This window comes from Mauremys mutica, chromosome 6 (genome assembly GCF_020497125.1).
Source record: "Mauremys mutica isolate MM-2020 ecotype Southern chromosome 6, ASM2049712v1, whole genome shotgun sequence".
In the NCBI taxonomy this organism is placed as follows: domain Eukaryota; kingdom Metazoa; phylum Chordata; order Testudines; family Geoemydidae; genus Mauremys; species Mauremys mutica.
The window spans coordinates 98765758-98793390 of record NC_059077.1 but is presented as its reverse complement, the minus strand read 5'-3'; the positions used below and the strand labels follow the sequence as shown (position 1 = coordinate 98793390).

Sequence of the window (27633 nt, the reverse complement as noted above, 5' to 3'; positions counted from 1 at the left end):
GAAGACCAATGGATGTGCCAATAATGTAGAAAGGGTGTGTTTGAGTTCATAGAACTTTGGAATGCTTTCCATGTTGAGCAGTGGCTACAGTCTGTGTAAGCAGAAAGAGTAGTAATAACCTTCTGGGATTAAGCCTCACAGCATTGTTTACTGTATGTAGGCTTTAGACTACATATGACGTGTGTGGTGTTGGTATGTATAACAGAGAATCTGGCATGTTCTTTTAATTTAAAAATGAAAAGTATAGACCTTAAAAAGTGGATATAGAAATTTATCCTATCTCACCCAGCCTAACATGTTTCCTTTTCCTTTATTAAAAATGTATTACCTTGGAAACCTCAGATATTAAATAACTTGTTTCCAGTGGACTCCAATGGCTGTCATGACATTTTGTTTTTGTTTTTGGTAAAGGCAGACAGTAAACCTAATTGGACACTAGCAACAACAAAAACTTAATTCTTTCTGACCACCATGGAATGTTGTGAGACATGACATAATGCACAGCAGTCATTTAAATTACAGAGCTTGCTTTTGTTGTGGGCCTGAAAACACTGCTGTTAAAAAGGGGATGGTGAGGGAACCAAACCGTGATCCTCCATCTTCTTTTAATAAAATGTTGTTATAATTAAGGTGCTAAACAGAGAGAGAAAAGTTTTGTACCATTTAGTTTTTAGTATTTTATCTGCTTGTTTAGTAAACTCATTTCTATAAACTTGTAAATTCTAACAAACCAAAATTTCTTTAACGTTGATTTTTATTAAAAATGTCATTCAAAGGAGTCTAAGTGTCTTGATGATTGGGTATGTAGAGTGGGAAACTGAGTCAGAAGTAAACCCAATTTAGGCTTAATCAGTTTTCACCTTTATACAATTTCAGACAGAATTATTGTTACTTAGTATCTGGACATAAATTTAAGATAGATAACAGACAAGACAGAATAGGTAAATGGGCCCAAGTTACCACATTAAATGGCACTGAGAAGTCCTTCTATGATGATTGTCGCCTCCCCTGATCTCCTGGTCGGGTCCTTCAGTCCCATCCTTCAGTTTCTGGTGCAGTGCTTCTCCAGTTTGGGCCCATGTTAACATGGATCCATATAAATCTTCATATTACAAATTATTTAATCTTTATCCAGTTGGCTTTTAGCATATCACCACTTGATTATTTTTTTTTAATGTAACCCATACATTACACATGTCCGCAGGGACGTGATGCCAGCCGCTTCAGGGAGTGGCGTGGGGCTCGAGGGGGGCAATTCTGCAGTTGTAGTTTGCCCACCCCTGGCCCTGCATTACAGTGCAGCTAGCTACTTTCTGGTGCAGTACAACAGCTTTAGTAAACAAACTGTTGTTAAGCTTCATGAATGGTTAATAGAGGCAGGCTCTGCGGAGATGAACAGCCGGATACCAATTTACCAATGGGTAGAAAATGAAGTTGTTGTTATTAAGACCACTTATCTTGTCTTGATTTCAGCAGTGAAATTTCCAGTCGGAGTTTTAAGCTAGAATATTTCATAGATAAATTCCTTTGTTTAAAAAAATGCTTGTCTATAAAGATTGAGTCCAAATCTACTCTGTTGCCTGACTGCAGCTATCTTGACTAATAACTCCATCTTCCATACTCTCCTTAAAACTCACTACTTTGATTAACCTGCCACAACTAATTTCCATTTTTGTTATTTACTTCTGTTCTTGTGTGTAACATAGCACTTCTAAAATAGAACTTGAATTTAAAGAAAAAACAAATGCATTTGGAACTGTCAAGCCAAACCACACTTGCAAATAAAAACGAACTAAATCACTCTCTACTCTGTTGCATCCCTTGTTTGTTATATGTTTAGTTTAGGGCCCAAACCTGCCAACGCTACTAAGTATAGTTCTTCCTATTGGGAATAATGCACTGACCTCCCTGGGATCAATTTATCAATTCAATAGCATTTGAATATTGAAATAGCATCCATCAGCGTAGTATCTAAGTGCTGCTGTAAACTAATCATAGCAGTGAGTATTGTACTTGGGTGTTTGTAGTATCAGCCCATTAATTTGTAAACTCTTCTGAGCATATGGATATTGTCTTATGCTTGTAAAGCAATGTAACCTGCATGGCACTGCAGAAATTGTAATTGAGTTCAGTGGCATTTCAATTGTGTGGCTGAAGCAGAGTTTGACCTATTAAACTTAATACCATTATATTCAGAATGGTATATAGAAACTTTCAAGTACTCATTCAGTTAGCTAGATTGTCTTTAGCTTTAGTATTTTATTTTTCTTTGGACAGTTAAAAAAGTACAAAAAAGATCATTTGTCTTTATTCTTAAAATGCTAGCAATGGATGTAAATCACATTCTTGTTAAATTAATTCTAATATAACTTAAGTCCTGTTCGGTTTGTCATGCAGGTTAGTATCCAGCCTTCTGAATGGCACCGCTCTCTCCTTCTTCCTCAGTGCTGGCTGGGATTTATGAGTAGAACATACCATGCAGTTTTACAGGTAATTTGAGTTGTGTAGTGTTTTGTGTATTTTCAGTTTTACCATCAAGGACTTCCCTGCAAATATCAACATTTTTTTAGAAAGACTCAGCATTTCAACTTGAATGCAAGAAAATTAAATAAACATAAGGCAAGTCTTCAGGTTAAAGGTTAATAAGAGTTCAGCCACAGCCAGCGTCTGGTAGAGGCAAATTTTGCACAGGTCTGGTTCCTGCTCAAGAATTGACACACTCCTAGCCTTACTCCTGTTCAGAGTCCTACTGGAGTCAATGGTTCAGCCTGTGTATCACTATTAGAATTTGGGCTCTGACCTTGAATTTTAATCAATTATTCATTATTGAAAGGAATTGTATGAAAATACTGGAGAGTGGGACAATGTGGATAGAAAAGAAACTCAGCTCCCTTTCCAAAAAAAAAAAAAAAGTTTCATATAAGTCTTTTTTCTACACACACACACACACACTCTCTCTCTCTCTCTCTCTCTCTCTTTGTAATCCTTTGTTTCAGGCAAGACTAGAAAGAGAAATGCTGTCGTATTATAAGAGAGACTGTACTGGCAGTATTTCTGACCCACCCCAAAGCAGGAAGTACTGGAAATTTGACCAGAGAATCTGTTCCAGTGAGATTATGCAGCCTGATTTCCAGACCACAGAGGTTCCAATCTATAAAATTGTAGCAATAAATAGCTTCCCTGTCAAAAGCAATGTATGGTTGGCTTTGTCCTGCTATCGGGAATGATTCATGTTTTCTCCTATGTATGTCACGTGATACTGGACACTTTCATAGTCTGAGCAGCTCAGACTGCTGAGTAAATTCCAAAAGTTTCATGGAAGTATCGTCTTTGGTGAGGTAATGTAACAGAATTTATACATGAATGAGGGACCATTAGAGATACAATTTTCAAAGCAAATCACTTTTTAGTTAGCACCAAATTGTCAGGTTTAAACACAGCCTTGTTTCAAAACAGAACTAGCCAACCTACTTTTTAAATAGTAATTTTAGGTCGTAACTATAGAGAGTAGTACTTTGTTGCCTATATTTTGTTATTCTCCTCTTTCATCCGTCTACCTCAAACACTAAGATTTTGTGAAAAGAACAGCTTTTACCAGCTCTGCTTCTGAAATCCTCTCTAGGATTTTGTCATTTACTGGAGCATTGAAGCATACCATTGTGCCTTTGAAGTCTGCTCCCATGTATTTATTTGCTCCTCTTTTCAGAGAACTAGAATAATTATACCTTATGCTTCTGTAGCACTTTTCATCTGATGCTGTAAAAGCACTTTACAAATATAAGTTACCATAGTTAGTTCAAACAAATAAGTAGTTCAGTATGCCTATGAGGAAGTGAGGGAGTTATATACCCATTTTACAGATTGAGGACTGAGGCACAGAGAGCCTAAGGGCTCAGTCCTGCAAGGTGCTGAGCACTCTATACCCAGTCTAGCAAAACACTTAAGTATGTGTTTTGCTTTAAGTACCCGAGAAGTCCCATTGAGAGTATGTACATACTTAAGTGCCTTGCAGGATTGAGCCTTAAAGGTATGTCTACTCTGTAGCTGGGAGTGAGCCTTCTAGCCCAGGTAGACAGTCTCGTACTAGCAGACAGGTGTACTAATAATAGCAGTGTGGATGTTGCTGCACTGGCAGAGACTCAGGCTAGCCACCCAAACTCGGACCCAGGGAGTCAAGTGAACTTGCACTCGAGTGGCTAGCCTGAGCCTCCATTGGTACAGCAACATCCATTTCACTATTTTTAGTACGTTGGCTCACGCCCCACTCAAGTCTGTTTATTGGGGCTGGGAGGCATACTCCCAGCTGCAGTGTAGATATACCCACCGTGACTATGGTCATATAGGCCTGAACTTAGCAATGTGCACAAACACATGCTTAGGTGCTTTGTGGAATTGGAATGGACTTAAGCATGTGCTTAAAGTTGAGGATGTGTTTAGATGCTCTACTGAATCTGAGAATTAGAGAATCAGTGACAGAGCTGGGAATGGAACGTAGAAGTCCTGACTCCTGGTCCTGTGTCTAACTACTATAATCAGACTTCTTTATTTAGTCTTAGTGCTTGTTTATAAGGAGTTTTAGTGCATAGTAAGCCAGAATGTGAATCTACTGCAAATGAGCTGGCCATGTGACCTTGTTGCCACACACTGACAGTTCCACAGCGTGCTTGAAATGGAAGTGGGTCAGAACATGTTATGGATTCTGTTGTTGTGCACTAGAAGTTCTATAGTGTGCTTTGATGTACTCCCCTTTTAAGCACACTGTGGAACTTCTAGTGTGCAGCAGCAGCAGGGGCCACGTGGTCAGTTAGTACGTGGCAAGCTAGCCTGCCGAAGATTCACACCGTGGCTTGCCATGCACTAACTCTTTGTGTAGACAAGCCCTGATTCACATTTTGTTAATGACATTTGGATTTTGCAGAGATTACTCTCTTGTGTTCTCAAGTTTTCATGATTATCCTACATAAAGATGTTGAATGTTTGAAAAACAGTGCTTGTGCTCATATATTTTCCATCAAGACTTAATAAAATCAGTGGTTATCTTGGGGGTGGAGGCTAAACCTAGACACCCATTCTCAGTCTCCTACTGAACAGATTTGCTTAACACCTTCTCAGATCACAAAAGCATCCCATAAACCACTGTGGGGAATCCAACAGCACATCCTTTGAGGCACAGCTAGAACTGGCATGAAGGATTGCAAAGAGGACAGTCAGTGAGTAAAAGGTTGAGAAATTCTGGTTTAAATGATGCATTAAGTAAACAATAGGTTTTGCTGTCATTGTACCTTTGGTTTCCAAATCTTCTTCCCTGTGGGATACAAGTTTGTTGATGCTTCTTTGTTACGAGGGAATAAGTTTCCTTCCATCATTAGGAAGCTGGAACCATTTTCTGTCTATAGCAACCACTCCACTCTTCCCAGAATCAAAAATTGCAATTCTTTCACTGAATACATTGTATATTACAATGGATGTAGTATCAAGAACAATTAAGTCCAGTCATGACATGGATCTCAAGGGAAAGGTTACATCTGTTACACAAGTGTTCCCAGCAGAAATCTCAGGATTATTACCCATGCAAGATCTCCTTCTGATTTATGTTGTGATTCTGCAGGGGAGACAGGCAGAGCTGGAGATGCAGTTAAAACATGGAAAAGAGGATCCTGAAGAGGTGCAGTACAAACAATTTACAGCCTGGCTCTGGTAAGAGAATCACTGTCTGCTCCTCATCACTTGTAACTGCAAGTGAGGGGGGCAAAAGGGTGGGGATACTTCAAAGGCTTTAATGTTGCAAGTTTAATCATCAGTATGAGTGCTAATGAGAAAAAACAGATATGATCTCTAATTTTACAGATATGATCTCTAATTTTAAAAAAGATGGAGAGAAGAGAGTGTAGGAAAGGATGCTTATATTCACAGATAGCTAACCCTTTGCAGTTTATGGAACCTAGTAGTGACAGTAGCTGGAAGGAATTGAAAACTGCAGTTATTTTATATCCTGCTATATGAAAACCTTTTGCTCAGTGCATAATTGAGTAACAGACACAAAAATTATGCTGTCTTTATTGAATGACTTTATATCATGTCAAGGCTTACATTTCTTGTAAAGACAGTCTTGGAGGAGGGAGGTTGGGGGTGCATTCTCAGATACCATGATGATGGGCACAATATAAAACTTGAGAGAGAAAGAGAGAGAGAGAGTGTGTGTGTGTGTGTGTTTTTAAAGAAGTGTACTCTCGTCCAGATCTTCAGCTGGTGTAGTTCCATTGAAGTCAGTGGAGCTATGTTGCTTTTACAGCAGATGAGGATTTTGTCATGTGTTTATTATAGATGTCTTTATTTCTCTCTCTGTGTGTATTTTATATGCATGTGTACACATTCACTTACACACAGTCAGGATGGTCCTTACAATAAATTTAAACCGTGAGTTGGTATAAAGCCATAGTCGATAAGGAAAATGTAATTTCTTAGTTATTTTATTCAACTAAGCACTGAGTATATGGTTGGTAAAATAGGCCTAATTCTCTCTTCTCTTAAAGCAGATTTTTGCCAATGGCACTGTATTTGATCCTCTGTATCCCATCAGGTATAAAGAGAAAAGTGTATGCTCTCCTAGAACTTCTGAGATAGGATGGAAGTAGAAGATATTCTTGCAAAATTGCTTTTTAGGTCAGGGGACCAACAAAATCTGCCTTAGCCTCCTCTCCCCACTGTTTGTAATTGCTTGACGTAAGCTATTAAATTAAACAGCTTTTTAAAAAGTGATTTAAATTTGTGTAGGTGCAGATGCAAGTGCTAAGTCAGCAAAGGAACTGGGCTCCCAGTTGTAACGTTGAGTCTCTCTAGTCCCTTCCTCATGGGCTCAGACCTGTAAGGTGCTGAATACCCTTAATTCTCATTGACTTAAAAAGAGATTTGAGGGTGCTATGCACCTTACAGGATCAGATGAGGGTAAAAGGAGAGGCCAGCACTCAGAGGGCCTATTAGGTATTTATCAATATTGCCCACTCTGAAATCTGACCTTGACGTTTGCAACAGTGGAGAAGGCAATACTGAATTTTACTGTTTAATGCATTTTTGCACCATTATATTGGTTGTGCCATTCGGTGTAAATGCTTTCAACTTAGGTGGGGTTTTTTTTAGTGACTGTACAAAAACAAATATTGTGCTTAAAATGAAACATTGATTTTATTCTTTAAAGTATGAGTGACCTATACACTTTGTTTTATAGCTACAATTTCAAACATTTTATTATATGTTGTAGAAATTTGATTGAAGGATAGGTATCTTTTTGGGTTGGATGACAGTCCTAGTTAAGATTTACTACTTCATATTGTAAATTGTGGTGTATGGGATTTATATATTAAAAAAAACTTGTCAGTATAAAAGATTTATCGCAGCTCATCCTCTGGATATGAATGCAAAACTAAACAAATAAAGTCAAGTAATGTGTTGTAAATTGATCACAGTAACATAGAAAGTATTCTAAGTGACCATATAGCTTTCATTTCAATAAATTTATACTATTGCACCACCTGATAGCTTAACCACACATAGTTGTGTTCTGGACTATAATAAATGTTGGATAAATTGTTATAGTTCTCCATTGTAGAATATTTTCATTTTATTAGGCTGGGGCGTAGAACATTGACCGGGAAAGCTATCTGCAATAGCTAGATGATCAGATTTATGGCTGCTGCATGAACTTGTTTTTTTTCACAATGTAGTATAAAATCAGATAAGAGCCTTTTTAGAGGACAGTTTTAATGGATTTAAAGATGTGAAAAATGCAAGATGGTATGTGACAATTTTTACTAGTTTACACTAAGTTTTATAAAATAAGTATTGGATGTGATGTTTGCTAACATAGAGTGGTCAATTGGAGGACTAGAGGGAAAATGCGTCATGGCCAAGTTCATGGTGCAATGTGAAGTATAATGTGCTAACTTTACTTTTTGTCTCTCCTGCAGGGTCAGAGACATGCTGACTGATGTTATCAAGGGTGCTTCAAAGTAAGAATTGTTCCTTTATTAGAGGCTAGAGAGTGATTTCCTCTGGATTTTTTTCATTGTGTGTGATGTAAGCCAATATTTCCTATTGATGTGATTTCAACTCATAGCCACAGGTATAAGGATAGGCACTTTCCCTCCATGTACTGCATTGTATAGTTGGCTAGGTGCATTTTCTGAAGAATTAGGCATAGGCTACTCAAAAGGCAGAATACCACTCTATGCGCTATTGGTCCAATCTTGTATGGCAAAGAATTTTCCTTAAGTCATTCTTTTTATAATTTTATTCCTCTCAGCTGTCTCTGGGGTGGAACATCACCTCTTCAAAACTAACCCACTGTCTCTCACTCTTAAGTGTTCCTGCTTGTGTCCAGACCCCTCTCCCTCCTGAAGGTAGATGCAGATACATGTTTTCAGGCTGTCACTGGCATATTAGCTCATGGCATTGGGTTAGCAGTGAACACTCTGGTTCCACCATCAGTCATCACTGAAAGACTTTAGGAATGGATGCTAATGGCTTGATTTCTTCCCTGTGTACACGTACTTCATTGATGGACATCACTTCACTGTACTCTGTGATTGGTTAACCTGGATAACAGCTTCTTGTACTTGACCAGATAAGTGCCAAAAGCCGCGAATCTGGATAAAAATAACTCTTAAAATCACGGGCTCTGCCATGGAGATCGCAGCAGCGATAGAACCACATTGCTATTTATCATAGGCTGATTCAGTGGGTGGTACCTGCTGGAGCTGCAGAGAAGATTAGTCTTAAATATATTGGGAAATTCAGAGTTCTGGCCATTCTAGATATTCAAATTTTCTGTAAAGATTTTGAAGGTTTTTGCCTTTTTAACCACACAGCTGTTCTTAGAGAATGCTGCTGTTGGAAATGTTCACATCCACATGCTTCCCTGCCAATCTACCTTCAGGTAGTTCACTCCTGGGTAGAGGAGGAGATGAAGAAGAAGAACTGATTAAAATTGAACTCTATATTTTAGCTATTCATTAAATGCCTATGAAAAGTTAGAGAAGTAAAGGTTGAAATCCTTTGTGTAGCTACTATAAAGAGCAACATACAATACAGGGACATAATGAACTCTCAGAATGTCATTTCCTGGCTCTAAGTAACAAGAGCCAATTTACTGAAAAAGAATGTACAAGGTTTTTGTCATGAAAATAGTTCACTGGTCAAATTAGTTGATTAGGTAACTTTTCACTGTTGGTTCCTGGGGTTACACTCTCTTCATGGCTAGCTTCAAGGGATTTCCCATGGACAGACCATGCCGCTGGAGCTTTTGCTATGTTTTGTGTTTTTTCCTAGTCTAACTTCAGTAAATTCCAGGATAGATTGGTCTAGTCTTTGAAACATTTTTGTTTTTTCTCATAGAACCTAGTGGTTTGTGGGTCTGTGGTGTTGTCTTTATGCTGACAGGCTGATATTTTGTTCTATGACAGTAGAATGTTTTTTATGAATTTAAGGCATCCAGGTGAGGGAGGCCAGTTTAAACGTGTCTAACAGTTGAGGCATTTTAGAGTGCAACCACTGTCACTAGCAATAGACATAACAATAAATGACTACATCAATAAATTCAGAAGTGATTTAAGGTAACATAAGAAGAATACTCTGAGAAATGAACTAACCACCTAATCAAAATTATTTTAGCTCTGTCTGATCCAGAGTGGTCTGGGTTTAGTGTCCCAGAGCTGAAAAGTCAGTGACATTCCATTAAGACACTCATCTGCCTTATCAAAAAACTATTTTCAGATGCAAAAAGAAATCTCTAAAGACAGGAGAATGGGTTTGAGCTTTCAGAGTAGTACATATTTATAGTAGTAGTTGAGCAGTCTTTGTGGATATGCAATACAGTGATGCAGTGTGTAAAAATGGAAACTGAAATGTAGAATACTTCATTTAACCAGTACTGTATATTACATCAGCATCCAGTATGATGGTATTTCACATGTTCTAGTCTACATAATACCTAAAAGGTAGACTACAGGATTACAAAGAAGTACTTGGAGCCTATCTTTGCAGTCCTTTTTCTGGACATAATCTGAATGCCAATGTCTTTAAAATACCAAAATACTGAGGGAGCGTACATTTACTCAGCATTGTCAGCAAATCCTATGCACAGCTGTCAGAGTGTTCCAATCTGTGTACCAGGGAAGAGTTCCAAAATGTGCTAGCACATATTGGAACTTTTTCTTTATTACATTTGTATGAAATCTTAATGCTCTGTGGTAAGAATGCCACACAACACTTAGCTGCATAAAGCTTTATAGCCAGGTAAGACTGTGGCTTGTTTTGTGGCGCTGTGTGTGTGTATGCGTGCCGCTGCTGCTACTGTAATAAACACCTACCTCTCCAAGCATTGCACGCTTTTGGAAGAGTGTGACTGCTAGACTCAGCCATGTTAATTTTTTTGCAAGATTAGTACCACCATCAGACAAATTATATAGAAAGAATTTTAGATCTTTTCAGCAAAAGCAAAATATATAAATGGTGTGAGGCAGACTATTTAGCTTTAACAGACTTTCTTTAGTTGCAGCAATAGTCTCTCTTTCTCTCATATACATATACACACATGTTTGTGTTAGGCTTTGGATGACAAAGAGGCAAAAAGAAAACTATTGAAACAGTAAGCTTAATTTCCTCCCATCTCACTGTGATCTGAGGGTGAGATGTGGGGCACTTCCACTGGGTCAGTGAACCATCTGAGATAGTTGTTAACTTTGAGAATCTCACTGAAAGGTTGGTATTTGTTATACAGAACTCTTGTGGCGTGTGCTTTCCCAATTATTAGTGTGTTTCATTATCTCAATCTCTTATGTCTCATTAATTACTGTTTATTCTTTTCAATAGGGACAGCCCAGTGGTGAAAGGAAACTCTATCTTAGCTTTAACTGGCCTTGCTGTTGCTGTGGCAAAATATGAAAATAGCCTTTCTTCAGACACTGAAGTAGGACCAGAGGTGAGTTGAACCTTAGAAACACCGTTTTGTCATCTTAATTTGACTTACAATCAAAACAAAAGCACTGTGACGTTGCATGGCTGAGAGATCTGATAATGGAATGCAGAACCCCTCACTCTCATATCTGTTCATATCCAGTCCTGCTCAGTAGTGACCATCTGCTAGCTCTGTTCTGTGTGAAATCAGCTTGGTGGTCTCAATCTGAGTGTGTCCTCCTCACACAAAACACCACAATTGACACATTTGTTGTCAGTATTGTCAGAGCAGAGAAAGATCCAGTAGATGTTGAGGCTTCCCCCACCTGCCTTCTCCAGATCAGATTTAATAAAATGTTTTGAGAGAGTTTGCAGTGCCACTGCCTGTGCTCTACCTATACTGCATCTCAATAGAGGACTTCACTTTCTGGGACTGGCAATCTGGCACTTTCATGAGCTCTAAATTCGCACCTGGAAAAGATCATTTGTTTTAGAAATAGATATATCCACAGTATGTATAGGTGTGTGATTTATGTATATAAATAATTACATACACAACTTTTGTCCTTGTGTCCTTTGCCTCAGAATATGGGCACTGGCATTCTTCTTATGTTGACCTCAGATCCTTAACCTTGGTGCATAATTTGGTCAGGCAAGGAGAACACCCATTCTGCTTGAAGATCATTATTAACATGAATCTGTTTTTCAGATAGTAAAGTAATGATGAGTTGCTGGTATTTCCCAGTGTAACACAGTACAAATTGATAGATAGTTTGGCTCAAGAAGCTGCTTGTAACACTTTTTAAATAATAGAAAATATAACTAGGAGGAGAGAGAAATGTGGATTGTAGCTAAATGTGGAAAGTAGGATTATTATGCCCAACTTTTCAGTGCAATAGAAACACCACAAGCTAGTAGTCTGAATCTGTCTTATGTTAATTACCTTCCCACTGGGTCTGTATGGGCTGGAAGAACTGTAAAGGGCCCCAGCAGCTGGGAATGCCACACACTGCTCTGCACTGACCACTCTGTCCGGGTCAGGAACAGTTTCGACAGGCTCTGGAAGGAGAATAATTCAGCCTTTTTATTGATGAAAAACATGGTCATGATGCAAAGCCTTAAGGAGATTAAAATGAAAAAAAGTATGTATCTTTAAGACTCAAAGGACTTCATTCAGAGTGAGAGGAATGAAGATTTACTTGATACATTGTGGTCTCCCAGTATTCTTGCCTCAATGCCAGAAAACTCTGCCTGTTGTCTCCATCATGTAGCTGGTTTTCAACATGTTGACTTCCTGAAGATTCTTCTGAAACCCAGTCTCCATTAGTTTACTGTGGTATCCTGCTACTAGGTCAATCTTTGTCCCAGTTATTTGGACTCACTGTTAATATTTGTTTCATTCTTGCATTTTTAGTGTTTTTACTTTGGTTAATAGCAGCTGTCAGAACAGAGTGGAGCATTTTACAGTAGTGTGTGTTTGAGATGTTGCTTGTCTGGCCAAAGTGTTGAAGACCCTGCCTGTGTAAGCTCCAAAGAAGGCTGGAACTTGAATTTGATTTAAACAACTTATGTTTTCAGAAAGTCAGCCTTATTCTCAGAGGTATGACATTAGCACTTGTTAGGGAACTGAGGACACAGCTAAAGAGCTACAGAGCCTTTTCACTTATGGGTCACCAGTTTGACTCTAGATCAGCTCAGTCGCCGTTAAAATGGAAGTTTTGGTAGTTTTTGTATGAGAGGTGTGGGGTGTGGCCCATTCCATGTTCCATATCACAAATTCATTCCCATCTCTTTTCACTAGATTTCAAGCTCTTTGGGGCAAGGACAGTCTCTTACAAAGTGTTTGTGCAGTGCCTAGCACGATGGCTGGTTGGATTCTCTAGCAAGAGCTCCTGAAACAGGGACAAAAATTGCATTGTGTGATTAATTTGTAAGAATTGGCAACACTGTTAATTGCCACAGACAGTTATGGGTAGGAAGAGTTCAAAAAATCAGAAAACAGACCCCAAAGCCATGATTTTATCAATTCACAATGTTTGCACTTTTTGGGTTGGCAATACTGAATTTTTGATATGAGTGACGACCTTCAGGAGCCTTTCCAGTCAGTTCTACTAGGAAAACAAGTAGGGAAGCATTAGTAAATAGCCCCATTAGAGAACTGACTTCTGAATTGTGGGGAAAAACTACATTTATATCTCAGTACATTTGTTCAACTGTGGTTTTAAACGCACCTTATCAAGCTGATGAGCAAAAAATATAATGACATATGTTCTGTCTACAAGTTCCTGGGTCATGTTAGTGGAAATAGTACTTCTGGGAAATGGAATGAAGTTCTTCTCCATAAGAGGTGCCAGAGAACAAATTCAATCAATCAAATTCATAAAATATTTGTATCCTGAACACCCACAACTGCTATCCACTTACAGATACTAAATTAACTTGTTATAACATGGAATATTGAAATAGAGCCATGTGATTTCCTAGTCCAAATGATAGGGTTTTTTTTCTTCTTTTCTCAAGTGGAATAATAATCTTTGTTCTGTCCTGGGTTCTATTTCTAGCTCTGTCACAGTCTTTAGGGGACCTTTGGCAAGTCTCAATCTATCTGAGCCCGTTTCTTGAGTTGTAGAGTATCCCAGACACATTTTAAGGCTGGCTTTGTTCATTTTGTAAAGCACCTTGAGAGACTCGGGTGGAGAGTATTACATAAGCACACAATATTTGTTGTTGTTATTTTGCTAACAATGTTATGACTGATGCACATACTGCTTCCTATTTCTGAGAAAATTGTCTGTTATCCATTTTATTTCTGTCTCGAGGGGAAAAGGTCTTTTTAGGACTGATTTCCAGAAGGGAAATTATAGTCTGTTACTGGGGGCATGGGTCGGGGTACTGCATTGTTAGAAGTACCATCCATATTTGGCACACTTTAATCCATGCATCATTTATTGCATTGGTAAATTGCACTTCCTGTGTCATAGTGACACCTCAGTTTACTGTTTGTTTTCTGTGTGCATGTTCTGTTTATGCGTCTGTTGTTTTAATACATTCTGTTCTTGCTACAGCACAAACAATTAAACAGAATATGAAAAGACGCTGTTTGTCTGAGGCACAAGTTGTGGTCCTATCTGCCCGTATATAGTGGCTACCCACATAAAATTAAAGATCCCATGTCATTTTTCAAGAGGTGAAAAATATTTAACTATAGTGTCCTTGGAGAATATCATGCTGTCGATTCAGCCTGAAAATTTTCAAGTTTTCATACATGATTTTTGTTTCCACATTTAATTTATGCCTGGCTCTAAGAAAATTGATACAGCCAGTTACTTGCTCATATTGAGCCATAACAGTTTAGGGCTTTTTTTTTTTCCCCTGTACTGCTGCTAGTTTTGGGCCTGATTCAGTGATCTTTGCTGTCATTGAATAATACCTTATTCTGCTAACTTCATGGAATGATTTGTGGGAATAAAATGTGCTACTCGTGAGTAAGAGTGGCAGAATTAGACCCTTGTTGCGTAGCTAAATACTTCATAGTTGGCACATCAGCTGCTGAATCTGTCTTCTGTCCTTGAATGTGGCCTGGTTTAAGAATAGAAATGAATGAATATTTGGAAGCTGTTAGTTAATGTTTATTGGCTTATGTCATTTTTTCATTACCTATAGACTGAACCAGATTTTCTTCCCACAAAACACTGGATTTCTATGGTGATAGAAACACTCCTTAGTATTGTGAACAGTCGCTATCGCGCTAAAGGTCAAGTTTTCCCTTGGTTCTACCAGGTACGTCTAGAAGTATAAAAATATATAAAGAAAGAGGGTAAAACAGTAACTATTATGGGAAAGAGAATAGGTATTTGGATTTAGTGATCTTAATGTTGATGATTGTATGAAATAATTGTTTAACCTTGGTTTTACTGATGCTATTAATTCTTGCAAAAAGATGTGTAGGAGGATGAGAAGGCTTTATTTTATTTTTTAGCAAATTTGCTTCTTATTTTTATATTTTTTCCTCAGATTTTTGCCTTCAACTGTCTTTTGAATTTTCTTCTCTATTTGAGTTTCAGCAGTTATTGGTATCTATTTCTTTTTCTTTTATTTTTTTTTTCAGTTTAAAAAAAACTAACCCTAACCTCTATAACATTTCTACCTGCATGTACAAAACTTAACAATAAATCTTTAGCATATCAACCTAAATAGATTCTCACACCACACCACAAATCAAAATTCTGAGTTTGAATAAAAACATGGCTCTTAAATCATGCTCTGTAGGTTGTATAACTCTGACTCTGAATGGGGAGTTATGCAGTCAAGGTCCTTCCCCTGAAAATGCCTTGCTCAACTCTCATATCTAGGGACTATTAGCAGAAACATCCTATCTGATTTCAGACTTATAACTAGAACCTAAACCATGAACCTGAACTCCTTGAATAGCATCTGGAGGTGAACTGGAAGCCAGTGTAGTCTTCAGGAAACAGGTGTCATATGTTCTGTGCAGATACCACTGCTAAGTACACTGCGACTGTGTTCTGCATTAGCTAAAGCTTCCTTTCTAGATTGTCTTCAAAATGGTATCCTTGTGTAGAACACCTTGCAAGAGGAGCCTCCAAGGGCACTGCATAACAGTGAGCCTTATTGAAAAAGGGTGAGCATACTCCCTTCCCAGGGGAAGACACAACTTCTGTCCCTCTCTAAGTTCTTCCATCTACATAATAATATCATGTCGATCTGAGCTTCAACCACCTTGCCATTATCTATGTTTCTGTCTTGGCCAGTCTGCAGGGAGAGCAAAGGAACCACACAGCTTGGGTTAGATGAGAGGAACATAGAGTGGGGTATAAGCCATGTGATGGAACCGCAGCTCCAGTCCTCTCACTATCTCCTTAGTGGCCTCACATAGACTGAACAGAAGGGGGCTTAATAGAATGGTTCCTGAGAGAGGTGCAAGAGGTGGCTCAAGATGAATGAGCATTTGTACAAGAACTCTGTCTACAATCTCTGTGAAAGGAAGGAACTGATCCATAAAGGGTGGTCACATCCAGCCACCTCAACAAAACATCAAGGGCAACAGTACTGAAGACTGATAGATCTAAAAGAGTTCATACCAATCCTAGTCCTTTGTCATCACCGGGGGAGGACCCAGACCACCAAAACCAGTGCAGTTTTAACACCACTTGCAAATATAATGCCAGACTTCCAAGGGCCAAGGAAATCCATGGACTCAGTTGGTACTAGAGTTAATACGTTGCAATCTTCCAAAACACCTGCCTCCAAAAGTGGTACAATTTAAAAATACATTGTATTTTTGAGACAGAGCCCAGGGACTTCATTCACAGCAGTTCCCTCTTCCAAAAATACAATATATTTTAAAACGTTTTTTCTTTCTCAGTCTGTACATTTCAAATGACAAAGCCTCCTGTAGAAATCACCGCTCAACAGGATACCTGGCATTCTGATTTGAATCTTTTTCTTCCCATAATTATATATAAGCTAATACACATATAGTAGGCTATTGCGTATAATCAGCTTTTATTTATAGCTTTGTAAATAGAGGCAGTTACAGGGATTTCAGCTTTTAAAATGGAAAGGAATTTAAAGCCTTTGTGGTGAATAATCTGTTTCCTGGGAAGCTTTTCCACCAAAAATTTTTCAGGATCTGCTGATGTTTTTCCATTCTGGACTTGATGCTTCCCCACCGCTAAAGCAGCATTTTTTTTTCTTCCTGATAAATTCCTGGCTTTCTGTAATTACAGAATCGCATGCCTGTTTTTATTTACACATACATGAGTTGGATCATTATACTGAATATTTTAGCAAGAAAGCTGACTATGAAAAGAGAGAAATGTATTTATGCTCAGACCAGCTATTGAATTCCTATTTCCCTCACCCACTTTGTTTTTAATTCCATATTTATTCATTCTATTTTGATTCTAGAAGGTATATTTTCAATTACCATATTATTAAACTGGTTGTGAGGGGAAAGGAAATGTTGCTGGAGGCAAAGCCATGAAATACTATATGCTCCCAAATAGAAATGCAATTATAGTACTGTATGCTGTATATTTTTACATTCCTAAAATACTGTTTTCCCTCACAAATTGGAAAAAAGAACAAAAAAAATCTTTTTTTTAATGTGTCCTAGAAATCCTATTCTGGTGAAAACACAGCCAGTGCTATTGCTCGCTCCTGTGCAGCCATTGCTTTGTCTCTCTTGGTGCCAGTTTTCATTGTATCCTGCAAGGAGAAGGTTGAGGAAGTCCTGAGTGTACTGACTGCCAGGTTACCTGGGAAACCAAATGCTGATGAGTCTCAAGCTGTTCAAATCCACATAGGCCTTGCTTTGGGGATGTTTATCTCACGTTTGTTTGAAGAAAAAGTAAGGTATGGATTACAGTCTACAGCAGGTGTGTAAATAACTAACTTCTTTCCCTTCCCGTAATGTGGCATTTAAGTTCTGCAGAATAAAGTGTTTACAGTTTGTAGTCTAATGATTCCCAAGGTCTTTTGCAAGATTACTTAAGACATCTTTTTTATTTCTTGATTAATCTCTTCTTCTTCCCCTCCTCTGTTATTGTTGCCATACTGTGCTGGGTGTGCTTGTTTAAATACAGCATTACACCTTCAAGATTAATGATGTGTTTTAGTTTTCATAACTGTGTAGGTGTTAAGATGCTTGTGTGACTCACTTAAGTGATACAGCCACAAAAAGAATGTTAAGGGGATTAGCTACCCTTATTTATAGCATTGTATGGTGGTATTCACAATTGTAAGAACATGATGTGCTGCAGAAGTATGACATATAACAAGAATGTCTGGTTACTTGCACCTGATACTAAACATCTTAGCTGCATCATGAAACACACAACTTTCTAAAAGCTCTGTGTATCCAGTATAACAGACCTTCTTTAAGTGTATCGTTACTCTGTGGGGTGAAGACAGCATTTTCAGGGACTGTTTGGTAGAAGTTATCCTACAGCATATCTGCAAGGTTGAAAGGAGACTCTCCAAGATAATTGCCACAGATTCCTGAATGTTGCCAAGAAATTCAGGCACTCACCTTAGACTGTGGATGTTTTTACTTCATGACTTGTAGGGTTTGTGTTTGCTTACACCTTTAGTAAAATACAGGTACTTGATTTAGGTCTTGCTGGCATAGCTTTTATTTTTATCCCTTCAAGCTGATGGTTTCTGAATCATCTCCCTTGGCTAAAATGCATTTTGCATTAATGCGCTACCCTGATACTCAATACTAAGGGGATAAAGGGAAAATAAGATTGCCCTGCTTTTTAAAAACCTACAGCACAGTTTGGGGATATATTGCCTCTTGATAATTAGTCAGTAGTGACAACTGAGCTACAGATAAGCCATAAAAGCCTTCTGAGAAAACAGGATTAGATCATCACACTGTACCAGGGGACCTGAAATATAGTTTGACCTTTTTTTTTTTTTTGAAAGGAGAATAGCAAGAGAGGACATTTTTTTAAAATTCCTTACATATTTAAGGCAGGTCAGTTTTTGCTTTTTTGCCCCCAAATTTTCTCTGTCATAGATATTCCTTAAATTTTGCTACCAAACTCTGACTTAGGAAACTATTTATGTTGAACGTAGAGATAATTTATACCAAAGCCTTCCTACTCTTTAAGAGGATTTTCAGCACATTCTGTAAGCAAGAAATCCCTTGGGGGTTAGTTCAGGATGTTCAGGCCTCTTTCTCTAAATAAGATCCAAGGATTTTGCTTTTCATTTGTGGTGCTGGTGGTGAGGGAGCAACTTTTCAAGACTGAGCCACAAAATGACGTCTTAAAACATTAAGCCAGTGAAAAATTAAAGTTGTAGCTGCAGCTAATTTTTATGGAGCATGTAATACTGTGGTTTTCTTCCTTTTTGGTGTTAGCAGTAAAGGTCTCAGGCTTCTGTGTGAGTGCTGCCTCACTACAACTGAGACAGTTAGAAACAATGGTGGGTTCTGAAGTGGATTTGTAGACTTCAGCTGTACATGTATTTGTGTGAAAGCACAAAAAATGAACAATCATGCACTTACATAGAATGAGAATCTAATTTTTTTTTAGCAAATAAAAAACAATGTTGAATGGCAAGTTCATTTTTCCCAATATCACAAGCAGCATGAAGAACTGAACAGTGTCTTTTTCTATTTTATTTCTTTTTCGTAGTGATGTTTCAGGCCAACAGATGAATTTACTTCTAATGAAGTCCCTTGATGCATTGGAAAATTGCTGCTTTGACACCAGTCTGGAGTACAAGTAGGTTTATTCCATTACCGATGTCAGTATTTACTGTGGTTGATACCATTCGTATAGGCCATTAGGGCTTCAACCCACAAATTCTGAATTTAGGACTACAAACCTGTTGCTATGGGGAGACTGATCCTGTCCTTGGATACTTCTACCTGTCTTGTGTCTTCTAAATCCATTACCATGCTCATTTTAACATAAATGTTAGGATTAAAAATTCAATTATCTTGTTCATTGGAGATGGAGCAGCAGGCAGTGGCAGCAATTTGACGTGGAGCATTGTTGTGTACCTTACCTGCACGTGTTCATTAATGAAAAACACTTTTGAAAGTGCCCCTCAGTGTTCTTCTATAGCTGCCAAGATGTTCAATGGAGTCTAGTTTCTGCTGCTTCAGAGCCTATTACTGGAATGTGCATGTATGCACAATATAGTCTGAGCCATAGGAGTGGCTGCCTCGCATGGCTCCTTTATCTGGGAGAGCCAGCCTGTTAAATTAACAGCTGTGGATGGCATGAATAATACGAAGGGAGGCAAATGTATGTCATATGCTGCGGGTGCCTTGAAGAAAGAAGCAGTGTGTCAGCAGGGCAAGAAATCTTTGAAGAATATTCGTAGTTACCAACATAGGCAAGCCCAGAAGTATCCACATACTGAATTATTTCCTGTACATTAGTTGCCATTTAACAATCAACATGCACCACAGAATGGCATCTCAGATATGATAGTTACTTTCTATTCTAGGAACAGAGAAATATCTGCAATATCTCAGGTATCACTGTGAGTAAATGTTAACTTAATAATGATGACCACTTATGTTGATTCTTCTGTTACCAAAGTCAGCAGAGCAACAATTTCTGTTCTTCCCCTCCCCCTTTGTACTTCTTCAAAAGCCCAGGAGGGGTCACAGCTGCACTTCATTGGGCTCTGAACTTGGAAAGCTTAGTTTGGCTCCTGATTTGAGTTTCTCTGCCCTTGGCTGGCATAGAATGCACAGGGAGTTGTATCAGCTGCATCACATTGTTGTACCCACTGCTGCTTAAGATAAAAGCTTCACAGTAACAGCCAAAATAGTCCCTCCCCCCCACCCCCACCTGCCAGCAAGAGGCAGACAGAAGAACACAAAACAATCAAGAAGAGGAGAGGAAAGATTAAAGCCTTTTCCCCCCTGTTTGATATAAGTGTAAAGCTGGGAGTGGGGGGGGGAGGAGGTTAAGCTAGTTATAAAATTGGTGTGCAGTGTGAATCCTTAACTTGAAACTGAGCAAGAAAGTATTTTTAGGCTTTAGTTGGTATTGATTCTTGTCCAGCTAAAACTATATCTATTTTTAAAGTGGGTTCCTTTAGTCTTTATATTTTGCGCCGCAGACATTCTTGCCTATGTGACTTCAGTAGTATGTTTATTTCATTTGGACTTCATCTGCTGGAGATTGTCTGAAGATACTCTGGTGTTCTGTTCCATCAAAAATATGCTACAAACTGTCTGCAAATAGATATAATATGTTACATAAATAAGAAAAAGGTTCATTTTTACACCCAAAATATGTTTCCTCTAAATGTGGTTGGAATATAGTTGCTTCAATTTAATGTGTTTCTGGGAGAGCTGCTTCTGGTGATATAAGTCACCAAGAGCAAATTCATCATGCTGGCCTGATTTAAAAGGTGTGTAGCTTTTATTAAGAGATGTCTGGCTGCTTGGAGCTGCCATTTGGTTGGAGAGGATATGTCTTGTATCTTGCTGCCATCTAGTGGAAAAGACATCACTTACTACCATATTTTTTCACTGTTGTACAGTAGATGTTTTGGTTTCTATAATTTTTTTTGCAAACTAGTGGTTCAATACTGCTTTCTAATACATGATATGCACCATTTAGAAGATGCAGTGAGGTGGTCTATGTATCAAAGAGCATAACAGATTTTTTCCTTGTGTGTCTATTTAATATAAAAATGTAGTGCAGAGTGTTACTGCACACAGTGGAGTTCACATAACATTGTACACTTTTGACTGAAACGTTGACTGTCTGTATTGATAATAGTATTGTTCATACTAGTGCTATGGTTGCTCAGTTGTTTAATTAGAATAATTCTCTTTTGCATTTTTGTTAGTATACTAATTCTTTAATATTTTAAGGGGAAAAACAAAGATAGAGAGCTATTTCAAATAAGCAATAAATATTATAAGTAACAAGATTACATGAATATTGTAAAACATCTGTTCAACTAAATCAACAAATGATTGTTTACAATTGTGTACTATTACAGAGCTGCCAAGGCTATGTAAGTTACAGAAAAATACTTAAAATATTGCAAAATCTTTCTCTTCCAATAGGCCACCATAAAAATGACACAGTATTGACACTCCCTCTTACCCAAAAACCCTCAAGTAACCAACTAAACATACAAAAAATCCTACCCTGAAACAAATCAACCTTAAGGGGGAAAAAACCCTAACAACATTTTAGAAAACCAAAAACTTGACCCCCCCAAAAAAGGAGACATATCAGAGACTCCAAGCAGTCATCTGGGGACTTTGTTATTGCTTTTGATTTTTCATGGAAGGTGCTCAGATGCTACAGTGATGGGTGGTGGTATAAAACCCTAAGATAGAGAATTAAATAAATATTGTTTAGAAACCTATATTCATACACATTACTGTTGAGTGTATGTGTACTTGTAAATATATATTAAATGGGGGATTTTGACAAATAATTCAACAATTAAGTCACCAGTAGAGTCGTTAGGCTTCTTTGTTGTGGAATTTACATAATAAAATTTACAAATATTTCTCTCTCTCTCAACATTATTGACACACAGAAGGTTCACTATGCATTTGCAGTCATCGTTATATAATTCCTTTTAATGTTATTGAGCTAGTTTATATTGAATATATTATCTCTCTAAACAAACTCAATTCTACAAGGATCACAGAGAAAGCAAGGTGAAAAGAACCAATCCAAAGAGAACATCTAATTTCACCCAATTGTTACAATTCAATATGCAGATAGTGAATATATTATACTACATACTTCTTTTATTACATATTGACTTGGAATTTTTTTTCTTTTTCAACCTAAGAAAAACTGTGTGTTGACTGTGACCTCTCTATGGTTTATGTATGCTCCAAATGTTAAAGAATGCCAAGATAAGTCACAAATAAGTGGTAGTATTTGTGGCTTACTAAATATATATTTTCCTTCCTTAGGGTATATTTTTATATAGCCTTTCAAATGTTTGGTTACTATATTGATCTATGGTATAGCAGAACTGGACTACAACTACTTGGAGAACAAACATGATAGGACAAAAAAGTATGATTTTTGGCAAAAATGAATGTTGATCTTATGTGTTCAGTATATGTGCAATAATGAGCCTGATACATCTGAAATTTTCAAGGCATTAAATGGCCTCCGTTCAAATAATCATCTAACATTTGTGGACAATAAATTGATTTGCCTCTGCAAAATGCTTAATATGAAATAACTGATTGACAGCAGTACAGGGTAAGTTTCAAACATTTTCAACATGGAACTCGATCATTAAACCTTCTTATAGATTACTGGTCCCACTGTAGTCAATGGCAAAAATTCCCATTAACATCGGTGATTTCAGGATTTAGCCCTTATGCATAATATCAGCCCTTTTAAGTTTTACTTTTGTATTAAATATTTGTGAAGCACTTTGTGGTGTAGTATACTCTACAGTATTATATATGGTTGAATTATTCCACTGAGAAGAGAAGATAGCATTATTGCCATTATGTCAGAAATATTACAGCAAGAGCCCATAGAGCATGCTGTGGCACTTTCACTGGTATGTTTTTAATAGCCGTATAGACACAATTTAAAAAGAGAAAAGTAAGAATGATCACTAATAAATTCACTGTTTTCCTCACAAAACTTTATTCCTCCTACACTCCCTTATGAAATGTAAATTATTTTTTAAAGCATTGTTACACTGGAAATTGTTGTGATTGGAAATCTAACTATATCAAACACTTTTTTCTTTTAGCCAAACTTTGGCTCTAATTTTTGCATATTTTATGATAAATTATAATATAAAATTTATATATGATAACGTGTGATTATTCTAAATGTTTAATTTTCCAATTGTTCTATAGTTCATATATCCCAGTGATATTTAGGAGTATCTGAGGGTTATCTTCATTCTCCTCTGAGGCGTAGATAGAGACTGGGAAAAAATGTCTCCAATCCTTGTAGCCACTGCCAGTTGCTGTTGGAAAGTGTTAAATGTTTAAAGATAAGGCAAAAGTATTTCTTGAAGTTATTTTTATTTAGTTTGAGTACTAGCGGCAATAATTTTAACAGGTTTCAGAGTAGCAGCCGTGTTAGTCTGTATCCGCAAAAAGAACAGGAGTACTTGTGGTACCTTAGAGACTAACAAATTTATTTCAGCATGAACTTTTGTGAGCTACAGCTCACTTCTTCAGATGCATAGAATGGAACACACAGACATGAGATATTATACATACAGGGAACATGAAAAGGTGGAAGTATGCATACCAACAGAGTCTACTTCCACCTTTTCATGTTCCCTGTATGTATAATATCTCATGTCTGTGTGTTCCATTCTATGCATCTGAAGAAGTTAGCTGTAGCTCACAAAAGCTCATGCTGAAATAAGTTTGTTAGTCTCTAAGGTGCCACAAGTACTCCTGTTAATTTTAACAGGATATCCCAAGTTTTAACAAGAGTCCCCAGAACTCCTGCCCTCCTTGTTTCACACTACATTGACTGTTCACTTTAACAGCTGATATTGCTAGTGACATCAGTATAGTATATCATGTGCATACGGGCTGGGAGTGCTTCATCTCTAGAGACAACGAACTCTTATCTCTGTGTGTGGGTCTGTGAGGAAGAGAGAGAAAGAGCTGTCCTTTAAGAAGACTAGGTATCAGTCACAGTAGTAGTATCTATGCAGTTGAAATGCCATATAGGTTCAAATTGAGTTTCTACAGCTCAGTATCCTGAGTAGTATTGAAAAATAGATCCAAAAGGAGCCTAGGCTTCCTTAACTCTTCCTAACCATTTTATGTTTTCTCTTCCTTTTAAGCACTGGATGTATCCTGGGTGTAGGACTTGTTCTTTCATTTATGAGTCACAGCAGCCAAACAGACTCACGGGTTCATGTCTCTGCCTCTCTGAAGAAACTCTGTAACTACCTGGATGACAGTGAAGAGCAAAGCAGAATGTTCCAGGAGGTAGGACTCTCTTCTTTTTTTTATTATAACTTTCTATCCCCCTCCACTTTTCCTTCGTCCCCCCCCATAACATCGATTTTTACTGAAGACAGTGCCATACATCTTATAACTATCAGACTGACGATACACAATTCCAAGGTATCTTCCTATTATGCATGAATCTTTGACTTATAGTTTTTCTTTTATCATAACATTCTAGCTTTATATGTATCAAACAAAGCTTATTTGATATTCTAAGTTTTTTTTATTTAATACAGCACAGGCACTAAGAAATAATACATCAAACTCTTTTTAGATAGAAACTTTCTCTCTTGCTAGGTAGAATCCTTGCTGCAAGGGGTAGTCTCCCAGAAAGCACAAAGCAAGTTACTGATAAACAATAACCCCATCCTTTATAGTGGTCTCTGCCCCTTTCTTTGAAAGTTCCTTTTGCTTGCTCCTGTGATTGTAGCACTAAGAAATGCTACTGTGGATGTGGGTTTGACAGCATTTCTCATAACAGTTTTCAAGTGTTTTAAAACTCAGATGAGTGGGGTTTAAGCATGACATTATTTATATAGTGCCAAAATGCATGACACTAACAGAAAATGAGACGTCATCCCCGCCCCAAAGGGTTAGCAATTCAGGTTGAGATTTAATTTGACTAGTGAGGCTGACAACACTGGGGAAACTGTAATGGAGACTAAGAGAGAGCGCAAATTAGAGCATGTGCTTATATTTAAAAAAAGCCTGTTCCTGTCACACTTAAGCCCATTGCATGCTGAATAGTTGTGTTACATAATCCCCTATTTTTCCAAGGGATTTATAAACTATCGGTACAAAGTTCTACTTTTTTGTACAGCACTAAAACTTTCTTTTCTTTTTTTAAATAAAGGTATATTTTATCTAGTTCAGTTTTTGCTTGCAGTCAATATATGTTGTATATTATCCTTGTGTAGTTCTTGGATTATGCAATAAAGTGTTTTATAGCTATAAAATAATTTGTCATCCCCATTGATTATAGAGTGCTTTACAGAACCTTAGCTGATGTACAAACTTTACATAGGCTTCAATGCAGCAACTGCTGGAGTGAAATGCAGCAGCTGTTTAACATTACAAAAAACTTTGGAATAAGAAGTAAAGCAGACTTCTTTTCAATTTGAAACTCCATAGGGAATTTAGGGAGAAGGTATGTAATTACGCCAGTTACAGTTTGCCCAGGATACAGTTACAGTTTGCCCAGGATGACTACACTTACCAAAAAAAAAAAAAAAAGCCATGGAATCTTTAATGACCAGAAGTGGTTGGGACCATAGCTTACCATTTGTGTTTGTGGGGAAGGTTTCTGCACTCTCTGTCTTATTCCTGTCCAATATGTTCAACATTCCACACCTGCACCATACAGGGTTAATCCCTGACTCATCAATATTGTATCCTGTTGCACTGGTGTGTTCTTTGGAGGTCTCCCATCCAAGTAATGAGCTGGTCCAGCCTTGATGCATATGAGAGCTAATGGGATCACAGCACATTGTGGTATAACCTCAAAGTATTTTCTTTTATTATGTGATCTTCTGATTACACATACTGAAAAATGTGACCATGTGTGTGGAAGGTTAAACAAAATTTTACCAAAAATATTTTTAAGCATGTAGTTTTGGACTTAAGCACGAAAAATGTCAGCCCAGAGGACAAATCTTTCTAGGAAACGAAAAACAGCTGAAAATAAGCCTTATAATTCTAAAAAATCCTTCTTTACCATAATTATAATTGTGCCAGAACAGCACTGCATGTTTTTAAATACATAAGCCATCAGTATCCTGCATTGCTTGGGACAGGGGTTCTCAACATTTTACTTTCTGAGGCCCCCCCAACATGCTATAAAAACTTCCTGACCCACCTGGGTTCCTGGCCCTCAACTGTTTTTCTGCATATCCAGTAAATTAAAAACCAGGGCAGGCGTTAGGGAATAGCAAGCAGAGCAGTTGCCCATAGCCCCACACAACAGGGGCCCCCGCAAAGCTAAGTTGCTCAGACTTTGGCTTCAGCTCCAGGTGGTGGGGCTCGGGGTCCCGGGGTTCTGCCATACCCGGTGGGGCTTCAACTTTCCACCCTGAGTTCTAGCAAGTCTAATGGCAACCCTGCTTGATGGACATCCGAAACCTGCTTGTGGCCCCTCAGGGGGGCCCAGACTCCTAGTTGAGAACTGCTCACCCTGGAGATACTTTACAGTTATAGTATAAGTTCCATTACACAGTATTTATAACATCCCTGGTACATATCATTATCCATCATTTGGATGAGATCCTAAATCAAAGGTCTTTTACCTGCCTTGTGGTTGTCAAGAGAAAAGTAAAGACCTTATAGTACTTTTCAGGAAGAGTGAGAAAGAATCTGGGTGTCCTGACCAGATTTCCTGTCTCAGCAGTTTCTAGTATTGAAGAGCTGTGAGCGCTGTTGCTGAGTGCATAATGGCTGCTGCCTTGGCCTACACAGGCACTGTACTGTCAGTATCAAGTGCTTTGCTTTGTAAACTTTTTTCTGGACACCTAGAGTATGAAATGGTCCTTATAAACCCATCTCTTATAATCTTATGTAAAGTTTCTGTTCACTACAATGAAGAATTTAGTATTATCTTAAAATGTCACAACACTGTCTCCAAATAAACAACAAATACTAGCATTGTGCTAACACTGAGTTGAATAAAATATACAAAGGCAAAGGAGACCAGAGTTAAGGCAGCAATTACAATTTACTACTTTGGTTTAGATATAGGAATTCATAAACATTTCAAAATACTAGGTACGTCTCTTACTATCTGTAGTACCTGGGCACAAAAGTTTGGGTTGAGGGCATATGTGTAGCTCTGAACATTGGATTTCCTTAGGTTTGGAATATCAGTTAGTCAGTAGTGTAATTTTGATGTTTGATTGTTTGTTTGTTAATGGCCAGATATTGTAAATTAGAGTGTTATCACAATTCTGACATGTAGCATGCAGCAGCATTGGAAACCATGTGGAAAGCTTGTATTGGTCTGGTTATTTTACAGTGAACTTATTCCTATACTGAATGACTGTATCCACATTTTATTTCACTTGTTTTCTAGAATTAGATATCCTTAAATACATTTGGGGTGGGTTACTTATTATCTGGAGTAGGGTGGAGGAACAAGGTGCCTTGGTGTATGTCTACAGTATTCAATAAAAGCTGTTCCCTGTGTGTTCCCACCCTGGGAAATGTTA

At 37.8% G+C, this 27633-nt stretch overlaps 1 protein-coding gene across 3 annotated transcripts in view; it reads left to right on the top strand.

Annotated features, from left to right (window-relative positions):
* The window catches only part of FOCAD (focadhesin), a 190689-nt gene that overhangs the window by 137740 nt on the left and 25316 nt on the right, over window positions 1-27633 (top strand). For all 3 annotated transcript variants that reach the window (XM_045020370.1, XM_045020372.1, XM_045020371.1), the window contains exons 22-29: window positions 2398-2490; window positions 5609-5697; window positions 7965-8006; window positions 10867-10975; window positions 14614-14730; window positions 17090-17328; window positions 19119-19208; window positions 24268-24415. In XM_045020370.1, coding sequence (XP_044876305.1) covers window positions 2398-2490; window positions 5609-5697; window positions 7965-8006; window positions 10867-10975; window positions 14614-14730; window positions 17090-17328; window positions 19119-19208; window positions 24268-24415 — 927 coding nt within the window. The remainder of the gene's footprint in view (window positions 1-2397; window positions 2491-5608; window positions 5698-7964; window positions 8007-10866; window positions 10976-14613; window positions 14731-17089; window positions 17329-19118; window positions 19209-24267; window positions 24416-27633) is intronic.